General features: G+C 43.0%; 1 protein-coding gene across 5 annotated transcripts in view; it reads right to left on the reverse strand.

Moving 5' to 3' along the window:
• Positions 1-12,297, reverse strand: part of CABIN1 (calcineurin binding protein 1) — a 126,849-nt gene that overhangs the window by 90,869 nt on the left and 23,683 nt on the right. For 4 of the 5 annotated variants that reach the window (XM_075215664.1, XM_075215635.1, XM_075215675.1 and 1 more), the window contains exons 13-16: positions 9,649-9,727; positions 9,315-9,502; positions 8,732-8,884; positions 1,736-1,930 (exon numbers count right to left, since the gene is read on the reverse strand). In XM_075215664.1, coding sequence (XP_075071765.1) covers positions 1,736-1,930; positions 8,732-8,884; positions 9,315-9,502; positions 9,649-9,727 — 615 coding nt within the window. The remainder of the gene's footprint in view (positions 1-1,735; positions 1,931-8,731; positions 8,885-9,314; positions 9,503-9,648; positions 9,728-12,297) is intronic. The other variant, XM_075215644.1, reaches the window with a different exon arrangement.

A 12,297-nucleotide genomic window follows, 5' to 3' on the forward strand; every position in this document is an offset into this window, starting at 1 on the left:
TTTTACAAAGTATGATGACAGATTAGCTGTAAATTCTACAATAAAAAAGGGGACAAGAAGTTTAATTTCTACTGTAGTCCACGGATGACATAGTTTCTAAGTGCATATCTCAACTAGAAATCTGTCAGGTTTGTCCAAATCCTTACAATTCAGCTTGCTGTAATTTTAATGCTAAGATACAGAGTTACCACTAGCAAAAAAAATAAGAAAAGAGTGACAAGAGATCCTGTTGTTGCCCATGGTATAACAGTTGGGTGGTTATAAGTACATAAGGGTGGAAGTGGGGCAACATACCCACGTCCTATGAATGCTACATAGCATAGTTGTGAGAAAAGGGACTTCTAATATGCAGAGTGAAAAACATCACAAACAAATGGTTGGTCTTTTTTTTTTTAATCTGAAAATTCAGTAATTGAAAAGTTCCATTGCAGGAGTTTACATATGCAGTGGTTTATATTACAAAAATAAAGAGTACAGTATAACATATGTAACAAAATATAGAAGCCCCTTGTCATCTATTGTCATATTCATGCATCCTTAAGTAGTGGCAACACACTGTACATGAGTACATTTTTACAGTTCTATCTCTCATATAATCTTACTACACATCAGCATTTGACAATAATGCTACCAAATAGCTATGTGTCTTTACACCTAGTACTTATCTGGACACTGTGTGCGCATATATTTTTCTTATAAAAAAAAAAAAAAAAATAGACACTACAATTTACCCACATGAGGTCATGCAGAAAGTCAATTACCTACAAAAAAACACTATAATCTTAGAATATATCCAAATTATGTGCAAATAAATTCCACTCGACAGCTTGCATTTGGAACTACTAGTGGTAAAATAATTACAACTTAAAATATATAGAGCTGTTAAGTGTTCAGGGTATCTGGGAGATACCTTGGGGGAAACTACAATAATTTCACACCAATGTTCTCTCTTTCCCATCTAACTTGTTACAGAAAACCGCTTTACCAAATCTGTCAGATAACAGTAGGCTTTTCAGTATGCCCAGTATGCAGTGACTAATGGTGAGTAACCAATAAACTGCATGGACCCTTAAGACAAATCTGTAAAACCACCTCCCCCCAAAAGGATCTGAGAGTGAATGAAAAGTTGTGTTAATTTGATCACTGCATATGCTTTGGCTGCATGGTAGTGTTAATTTGGGCGGCCATAATCCATTTTTGAAGCCAAGTTTATCTCCCAGATTTATGAACCCCTATGCAATCAAAACATACCTCAATTGAATGCCAGTGTGGTGAAATTACACATGTATATGATGTTACAAAGTATCATTACTACCCAGGGCCCTGACTTTTCTATTCATGCGCTTTTATAAATTTAGAAAATATGTATTATTGTGATGCTGCCTGGAAACCACTTGGATGTACAGAACAGTAATGGGACCTATGTATCAAGGCAAATGTGTAGGAAATAGCGGTCCAATTCCACTCTTTCCTCTACACTTGCCACCGGATGGCTGCTGCGTGTCTACTGGATGGTTCTAATTTGTTTGCAGTAAGCAGTATCCCACTTCCTACATTTCAGGCATATTAATACAGATTTCCACAAGAAAAAATTAGAAATTAAATTAAAAATATAATCTGGCTATTTATGCACATCCTGTTTAACTTTCACTTACAAATTAGAGTTCTGATAGCACATCCTTAATCATAATTATCTTTACCTTCCCTATCCCTATAGTGTACCATTGGTCCTCACCTGCATAAGTAGTAGCTGAGCGGGTCTCTCAGGGGGAGACGTAATGAAGTCGAGGTGCTTAGTCCGGCTGTAACCACTCATACACAATGTAGGACACACCAGGCGAACCACTGACGAGTAGTCCCCTATTTCATGCAATCGCTGAATCTCTTCTAGAGACTGACATCTCTCCAGGGACTTCAGACTGTTTTCAATCTAGAAGGAGGGATACACCTGTCAGCGACTAGATGCCAACCTCTGTGTTATAAAGCCAAGAGAAAAAACACTCTTCCAAACAAGGCACAGGACAACAATCACTACAGTGTATCTTGCAATAATATTAATTATTTATTTTTTTGAAAGTTTATAAAATCAGCTTGGTCAGTAATCTTTACATTCAATCTTTCCCTCTACAGGATTGGTGGAGCATTGGGTAATTTGGTTCTTGTTTTTAAATCAAACATGGTCCTAAATAAATTGTTACTTCACTCCCCAAAATGCAAAGCCTTATAAACCAGTCCTACAGAGAGATTCAATATGGTTTGGGTAACCTGTGTAACAATGATATAGGAGAACTTAAAAAGTTCAGATCATCTATTATTTATTTTGACCATAAAGTTAACTTATTTAATACTTATGAATATAGCCAAGGTAAGCACAAAGATTTGTCTAACAAACTTGCCATACTCAATACAGCTGGAGCACGACCAGTTCATGGAATTTCTGAATTAGAGATGATTAAATAAAGACTAAATGGTTTTCAAAGTAGATTGGATGCTTTTAGTACCAGAAATGGTTAAAAAAATTGGATTTTTGAATTTACCATAAAATCCTTTTCTTGTAGTCCATTGGGGGACACTGCGATACATAGGGGTATAGGAGGTGGTAGCAGGAGTTCAGGCTCTTGAACAGTTAAATCTGTGATTGTAGCTCCACCCTTGCTATACCCCTCCCACAGAAAGGTTATTCAGTTTATGTCTAATAAAGCCCAAATGAGGCTAACTAAGTTAACGAACAACAACAACAACAACCAGTCAACCAAACAACATTCAGAGCAAGGGTGGGCGCGCAGTGTCCCCCAATGGACTATGAGAAAGTGATTTTACAGTAAGTACAAAAATCCCATCTTCTCATACATCCAATTGGGGGACACTGCGATACATAGGGGACCTACCAAAGCTGCCCCCTAAGGGAGGGACTGCTCTGACACAGCTGCACGCAGAACCCTACGGCCAAAGATAGCATCCTGCAATGCAAAGCCTTGTAACCTATAGAATTATACAAATGTGGGAACAGATGTCCATGTAGCTGACCGGCATAGCTGTTCAGCAGAAACTTCGTGACGAGCCGCCCAAAAAAACACCCACAGCCCTGGTGGAATGAGCAGACAATCCTTCTGGCAATGGCTTATCCGACCTCGAGAAAGCCAGCCTGATGGTAGAAGTAATTCACCAAGCTAAAGAAACTTTAGAAGCATGGCAACCTCGTTTCTTCGCATCATAAAGCACAAATAGGTCATAAGTCTTTCGAAATCCGGCTGTGCGGTCCACGTAACACCTAAGGGCCCTGACCACATCAAGGAGCATCAAGGACTGTTCTTGTGATCTATAACTCTGAGTAAAAGCAGGGAAAACATTTTCCTGACTTAAATGATAATTCGAAACAACTTTAGGAATAAAGGAGGGCTTGGTACGAAGCACCGCCCTGTCTTCATAAAGAATCAAAAAGCAGGGGGGGGGGTTTGGACAAGATAAAGCACCCAACTCCGAAGCCCGGCGAACTGAAGACACCACCAAAAGAAATGCCACCTTCCAAGTAAGGTAACGAAGAGCCACTGACTGCAAAGGCTCAAATGGTTCCTAAATCAGAGCCTGTAGAACCAAATTCAGGTCCCACGACTCAACAGGATGAATGAATGGAGGCAGCAAATTAAGCGCTCCCAGTAAAAAGGTGTGAACCGACGGCAGGGAGGGAAGTTTACGCTGGAAATAAATGGACAATGCAGAAACCTGCAATTTTAACGAGGCTAAACGTAGCCCTTTGTCCAAATCAGCTTGAAGGAAAGCCAGCAGCCTAGAGAGCTTGAAGCCAGAAATGTGAAATTTATTTGATTCACAATATAACATAAGTCTTCCATGTCCTGTAATAATTGGCTGCCGAGGAAGGCTTCCTATCCTTGATCATAGTCTTGACTACCTTAGATGAAAAACCCTTTACTCTTAGAATCATGGTCTCAATAGCCACGCCGTTACAGACACCCAACCTAATAAGCGACACCGAAGGGGACCATGGATGATTAAGTCTGGTTTGAGAGGTAGCCGGAATGGAGGTTCTACTACCATGCCTAGCAGATCTGAGTACCAGCCTCGGCGCGGCCAGTCTAGAGCCACAAAGATGGCCTTCACCCGTTCCCTCTTCAGTTTCTTGAGAACCTTCGGGATCATAGGAAGAGGAGGGAATAATTAAACTTGATGAAACCACGGAATCACTAGAGCGTCCACGAATCCCGGCGCAGGATCTCTGCTTTTTGAGCAAAAGAGGGGAACCTTGAAGTTCAACCGCGAGGCCATCAGATCAATTTTCGGACGACCCCAGCATTGAACCAGGAGATCGAAGACTTCCAGATGAAGGGACCATTCTCCCGGATGCACTATGTTTCGGTTGAGATAATTGGCCTCCCAGTTGCCTAATCCTGGAATGAATATTGCAGATATAAATCGGAACGCTTTTCTCCACCCACAGCATTATCTTGGTCACTTCGATCATGGCCCTGGCACTGCGCGTGCCGCCCTGGTGATTGAGGTACGCTACTGCCGTCGCATTGTCTGACTGGACTCTCGGCTTCACTGCGAAGAAACACCTGAGCCTGTACCAGCACCTTGTAGATAGCTCATAGCTCCAGCACATTTATGGGAAGTGAGGACTCTAGTGGGTCCCATCGACCCTGGAATCCGAGATGAATCCTCCCCAACCTGACAGACTTGCGTCTGTGGTGACAATTATCCATTCCCATGTCTGCATGGATCGTCCCTGGGATAGGTGTGACCTGAGCAGCCACCAAGAGAGGGACAGGCGGACATGAGATTGCTTTGAAGACCGACACCAGTGTCCCCAGTAGTCTCATGCATCGCAGCAAGGACACAACGCAAGCTTAGCAGATCAGCTTTAAATTTAAGCTGTCATCTTGACGATTTCTGGCGACTTGTACAACCCGCACTATGATACATTTACCCCCTGGTGTCGAAATCTAACCCTAGAAACTGCATCTTCTGCGATGGGATTAGAGATGACTTCGGCAGATTGATTATCCAACAGTGCTCCTTCAGGAAGGATCTGGTTGACTGGATATGCTGTGACAGGATCTGAGCAGAGAGAGCCTTCAAAAGCAGGTCGTCCAAGTAAGGAATAACCGTGATGCCCTGAGAACGAAGCAGAGACGCCATTACTGCCATTACCTATGTAAAGACCCTTGGAGCGGTTGCTAGACCGAAGGGTAACGCCCCGAATTGGAAATTATTTTTCTTTACTGCAAAGCGCAGAAAGTGTTGATGGGGTTGGGTACGAGATTGCGATGCTGACAATTACGACAGGGAGGAGACCTACAAATAAAATTAGAATGCAATAAAAAAAGATTTCAATAAAAATACACTTGCCTGAAAAGGTGGAAGAAGAGGTGAAGAGGTGGCCGGCACTGACATCATTGCAACTTGAAATAATATTAATTTAAAGCAGCAATGTCGGGTTAAGTGTTTAAATACTTAACCTGCGGGGTCCCAACATTGCCGCTTGAAATTAACATTAATCCAAGTCACGATGACGTCACAGTGTAGTGCCGGCCATCTCTTCATTCAGAATCAGTTGCGGTCAGCATGCTGGGGCCATCGGAGATGTGCAGTGTCGGTTTTAAGGCAAGTTTGTTTTTATTGAAATCGGTTTTTTACTACATTCGATTTTTATTTGTAGGTCTCCTCCCTGTCGGAATTGTGGTAATCGTTTTAACAATTACCAATGGTGTTGATGGGCCTGCCAAATGGGAATGTGTAAGTAAACGTCCTTAATATCCAGGGAACCTAAATATTCTCCCCGTTCCATGGCCGCTATCACTGACCTGAAAGATTCCATCTTCAAGGCCTTGACTCTGACCTGTAAGTTCAAGGACTTTAAGTTTAAAATTGGTCTGAGAGAGCTGTCCGGCTTTGGGACTAGAAAAAAGAGTGAAACCCTAAACCTCTCTCCGGTGGCAGCACTGGAATTATGACTCCCGCGTCCAGCAAGTTCTGGATTGCTGTCTGTAGGGCTTTGCGCCGAATTCTGCATGCTGGAAGCCCCGTGGTGAAAAACGGCAATGAGGAAGACGAGGAAAGTCTATGAAGTACCGCCTCGTGACAATGCCACTGATCCATGGGTCTAATGATGATTCCAGCCACCTGTCCTGAAAAAGCAGTAGACGTGCCCCCACTACCACTCCATGTATGGAGGCGACGTCATGCGGAGGCAGACTCTGTCCGCTTGGGATGTCCTCTGAGTGAAGGACCCGGCACCTACGGAAACCGCCCCTAGCAGGTGCATTTGACTGGCCCCTGGCAGGGGATCCTCTGGATCTGTGAAAGGGCTGAAAGAACCGAAACACAGGCTGTTTGGGCCTGGTCTGAGTGAGAGTCAAAAATGGACTCTTACCTTCTGTAGCCTCCAAAATTTGCTGGTCTAATCAGGCTCCAAAGAGTGAGATACCATCAAACGAAACAGCCTCTAAGGTGTGTTTGGAATCCGCGTCCACGGACCAAGAGCGCAACCATAGAGAACGTCTGGCTGCTATGATTAATGCAGAGAGGAAAGCCGCCACAGAGTTAACATCTAGAGAAGCCTGTCCTACATACTCTGAAGCCTCTTTAATATGATCGGAAAGCAATATTAAATCGTCAGCAGGGGCTCCATCCCGGAGACCTCTGGACAACTGTTCTGCTCATGTCTGGATAGCCTTATTAACCGAGGCCGTAGATATGACAGGCCTGAAAATACTACCCGCGGCTTCGTAAGCTGACCGAAGCAAAAAGTCACATGTTTTGTCCGTGGCGTCCTTGAGGGAAATCACTACCTCAACTGGTAAAGTGGTTGTTCTAGTCAACCAAGCTATGGGAGGATCCACCCTTGGAAGGGCTTCCCATTTGTCACAATCTTCCACTGGAAGAGGATAAAGAGTTTTAAATTTTCCTGGCATGCTAAAATGCCGATCTGGCTTTTTCCAGACATCTGAAATGATTTCCATTAATTGAGGTGATGGTGGAAAGGGAATGAGTTGTTTCATCTGTCTTTTGAACAGAGAAAAAAACAGCTTCCCGGGATACCTCTGGGTTGATAAAACCTAAAGTCTGGTACACTCCCAACACCAGGGGGTAAAGGTATCTAGGTGCGATTTTGCAAATTCAACGATTTTCTTGGGATAGTTGAAACTCGCAGATGTATGAAGCGGAGGTTTCCCTAGGGAGTGGGGTCCGCCGAAAAAAAATGAGCGGGCCCCCCCTCTAGGGACAACCAGCCCAGTGCGATTTGCCGCGATTTTAACATGCTGAAAAAAAAAAATTGAACCTTGATACATTGAGATATTACCCTTGTAAGCTGTGCTAACGTTGAAGTCAAAAGGATGCAGCCAAGCAGGTTCATCCACAGACTGGGTCTGGCTGTGATCCCAGATCTCCGCCTCACAAGCTGTACAGAGGGCCTCCGGGCTAGACTGTCCACAAGACAGCTATGCGTTTCATTTGGCACAATTGTAATGCATAACAGTACCTGCAGCAGCTCCCTTCCTAGAGATGACTTTGTCAGTCATGGTGAAATATATAAAACACCTGTGTGAGCACGAAAAACAATATCTATGTATATAAACTCCTCCACAGAGAACACACTAGAATATTAATTTATTTATATATATATATATATATATATATATATATATATATATATATATATATATATATATATATATATATATCTCAGATAAATTTGTATTAACAATAATTGTAACGGTAGTCAATGACAAAATACAAGAATAAAATCCTCAAACACAGACACACACTCATAGAGACAATTAATTGCAGAAAGAGCAGTTTTGCAAGGTAAAATCTTGTCCTGGAGGAGGAGCACAGCAGGGTTCCATTCTCACAGTGTAAGAAACGTCCGTGAAAGCTTCCTGTTTTTGGCGCCAGGAAGCAGGGGAGGAGTCCAGGACCTCCCCATGGACGCCGACTGTGGCCCCGCGACTGAAACAGAGATTTTCTCCATTATAACCTGCCCGTTGTGTGAGGATGCAGCCACAGCAGTGCTCTCCGCTTCAACGGAGATCTGCTGTGGCTGCTTCTGGTCCCCATTCTTGTCCGGCAATGCTCATTGCCTAAGGGGACGGGGACGCCACCGCAACACTTGTCAGTGTGCTGCGGTCGAGGCCTACTGCCGGCAGTACTGCAGCAATAGATGCCGGCTCTGCTGGGGGTGAGATAGCTGTCAAAGCCACTCAACCCGGCTCAGGAACCCGGGGTGGAGGAAGTCTGCAGACTGTCCACCCCCTGGGAGTCACCCGAGCCCAGCAATTCCCCCCTGTAAAGAAAGAAAATAAATATATTAAATAAAATAGAATAAAATTAGTAACAATTAAATCCAGGGCACGAGCCCTGGAAAACATGCCCAGATTTAACTGTTTAAGTGCCTGAACTCCTACTACCACATACTATACCCCTATATATCACAGTGTCCCCCGTCCCCCCCCATTGGACGAAATTTTGCGATTACAGGGTTAGAAAGAAACCTCTTCACATGTGAGGTTAAATTGGCAGTGGCATTGTTAGGGCTTTCCTTTGACTTTCTCTGGTTGAACACAGAGTTCAGAAACACTAGACTTTATCAGAAACCATCACTTTTGTGCACTACTTTGAAAGCAGGGTCCTAGTGTAATTAAGCTGCAGATAGATGGCTTCCCATTGCTCGCTGGTTGAAACTAATAAAGATTAGAGAGTGAGAGCTAACCTCCTCCACAGACACTGTACAATCCAGCTGCAGGTTCGGTAGTCTGAAAACAACGATGTCTTTGTTTTCTTTCAGTTTGTATTCTGTAGCTTCTGGGCTTTGAAGCAGGTCAGTGCAGATGTCAAAGTTTTCTAAAGCCTGATCCATGTCTCCCTGAATTGCAAATAACAACCATGTTTATAATCTCTTTAGTACAGTATAAGATTTCTAACAGCGAGCCTCTCCAATAAAATCAAATTGATCTTAAAATAAAAAACAAAACAAAGAAAAAATTATCTATCTATCCAAAAAAACAAAAAACAAAAGACGAATAGTCAGTCTGTAAAATAAATAATTTGAATACATTATAATAATATGGAGATGACAAGTCTACATTGCACTGTTCAATACTGTAAAACGCTACGGAATATGTTGGCGCTATATAAATAAATGATGATGATGATAGAGAATAGGAATAATCTATATGTTATAAATATACAATGACTATACTGACAAATTACTTCATGAAGACAAACGATAGTACTTAGTATCTCATAACAATAAATGATCAACAATCACAGCTTACTTCAATCAGTCAACTGACCTGCAGAGCCAAGAATCGTGCCTTCAACCAGTATACCCTCACTACATAATTCAGCCAGCCATTTGGAAATAGATCACGTTGAGAACCTGCAAAGCCCATCATCATCTGATCCTCCAAAAAATGAGTGCCAGGAAAGTCTGGTCCAAAGCACTCCACAGGGAGCCCAGGAGAACACTTCCGAGGAGAAACTACAGACAAGTAAGCTACTGTTAACGAAAGGTCTCCAAACAGAAATAAGATGAGAATTTGAACATGAAATAGACATCAGAGGAATAAGTTTGACAAATGAAAACTACTTGAGACCTATATTTAGGACATGGTGCTGCATAAATACCTGTACCATTTTTCACTTTGGCCAGAAGCCATTGATCAAGCTGGAGCTCCATGCATGTCAGACTCATAACCATCATGTCCTGTTAAAACACAATACATCGATACACCATTCAAACAACAACAAAAAGAGGATTTTTATAATTGTGTTAAATCCATTTCTCAGATTCCATTTTAAGGACACTGCTACCTTAGGTATAGAGGACTCCATTGCTGGAGTAAGAACTTGGTTTGAATCTTTGTTCAGATCTGTTTGAATGTTAAGCACCTCCCCTTCTATACTTCTTCTCCAACAGACAATCTTTTTTTAACTAACAAAGTCCAATAGAATAGGATCCACAAACCAAAAATTATTCCATTAAAAGAACACAAGACTCAATCTCAAGGCAGATCATAAAAAAGGCTTCCCCCAAATGGCATCAGAGAAATAGATTAACTTAAATATAAATAGATTTTCTTCGCTTTAATCCACTCTGGGGGACACTGCTACCATGGGGAGGTTCCAAAAGTTGAACCTAGGGGAGGGTATGCTTAGACACAGCTTTAAGCAAAACCTTACGTCCAAAGGCAGCTACTTTGTAGGCAAATACATTAAAATGGTAAAATTTTATGAAGGTATGGATGAAGCACCAGGTATCCGCCTGGCACACTTTCTCAGCTGAGGCTCCACGCCGCACCCAGGAAGCATCCTCACTGATCTATATTACCAGTGGTAAAGTGGTAATATAAACCTGTTGCCTAAATCCATCCAGTCATGGTCTGTTTTAGGATGGCCAATTTGAACACTGAAAAGAAGATTTTGAAGACTAGGTAAGAGAATGAAGTTCTACCCTGACAGACATTCAAGGCTCTAACCACATCTAACCAAGAGGCTATTCCCCCCCCCAGGACATATTATGTCCTGGAGCAGGGATTACAATATATTCAGGTGAAACTTACATACCACTTTGGACTGGAAGGATGGCTTGGCACACAAGACAGCCCCATCATCATAAAAAACCAAGAAAGGTAACTTGGAAGACGGTGCTGCCAATTTCAAAACTCTTCTTTTCGAGAATATAACCAGTAGGAATAGCAATTTCCCAGTAAGTAAGCTAGTGTCAACAGATTCCAATGGCTCATACTATGAAAGCTGCAGTGTTGAGAGTTATCGACAGGACACAAAGCAGCTGGATTTGCAGGACTCCCTGGATCTCAAGGAAAATGGGCAATTTTTTTTTTTATATTTAAAGTAGACTGGACAGGTCAGAAACCTTAAGGGAAGCAACCCCCAAAACATTGCCAAACGAACAAGTATAAACACCCCTTCTTTTGCACCAGAGAAGTAATGTTCTCCAGCCCCTTGTTAATTTCACATGGAGACTGGCTTTCTGGCCTAATCATGTTGTGTATGACCCTTAACCCTAATCATTATGGCTTCAATGGCCATTCCGTTAAAGCCAATAAAAATCCTTGTGGAAAAGAATGGGACTGCTTCTTATAGGAAGAGTCCACAACATCTTTGCCACCAGGCATATAATGTTGATGAACCAAGATCTACTTGTGCAACCCAGCATTACTGGAATTACTGGAGCACCTTCTGTTTGGCCCTTTCTCAATCCCTTAAGAAAACATGGCTATCACTGGCCTGCCTCCAACAGTCAGCAGTTCTCTGACTGCTGGCCTTCATAGCTAGAATCGTCAACAGAACCCAGCTGGGCTCAGCCTCAGGCTAGAGATGACATATCACCCTTTTCAGATTTTACCAGTAACCTCCAGTAATGATGACACATGCAGGGAATCACCAATCAGCAGCCCTCACCAGGAAAGATAGCAATGATACAGTTGCCGCCAGAAGCCGTACAGGCCGTCAATACCCTGAAAGAGGCCTTCATGTCAGCCGCCATTCTCAAATAGCATGACACCTCTCGACCCTTCATACTGAAAGTGGATGTCTCCTCCATTGGCACAGAGGCAGTACTATGCCAGCGGGATACTATGGGGAAGCTACACCCTTGTATATATCATTCTCACAAATGGTTGTCCCCGGGGGGCAAATAGGGCACTGGGGACAAGGAACTCCTAGCCCTCAAGCTGGCACTTGAGGAGTGGAGACATATGCTGGGGGGGCCCTACACTTGGTGACAATGTTTACTGATCGCAACATCCTGGCATATCAGCTGTAAGCCAGCAGACTAAACCAAAGACAAGTATGTTGGTCACTGGTCTTTTCCAGGTTCCAACTCACTATCACCATTCTTTCGGGCTCTTGGAACACCAAAGCAGATGATTTATCCTGTTCACTCGACAACATGGACAGAGAGGAGGAGGTAAACACCACAGCACTCCTCGACTCTGCTAATATCCTAGCAGCCCACAACTACCATCCCAGCAGGAGCCCCACCCTACTGGGCAGATCTGCTTGGCACACAAACATCACAACTTTCGGTACACCCCGAGATGCGGAACATAACCCACTTCCTTTCCAGATCTTAAAGGAATGCGTGTCTGCTCTGGGACAGTTGTGTCCAAACTAAGATTCAAAGGATGAAGCCCCAAGAGCCCCTGTGTTCACTCCCCATGCCAAGTCAACCCTGGTCCAGTATATTCATGGATTTTTTATTACTGAACTGCCAAAATCTAAAGGATATAACACCATCAGAGTTGTAGTGGA

The sequence above is a fragment of the Mixophyes fleayi genome, chromosome 1 (assembly GCF_038048845.1).
Source record: "Mixophyes fleayi isolate aMixFle1 chromosome 1, aMixFle1.hap1, whole genome shotgun sequence".
Classification (NCBI taxonomy): domain Eukaryota; kingdom Metazoa; phylum Chordata; class Amphibia; order Anura; family Limnodynastidae; genus Mixophyes; species Mixophyes fleayi.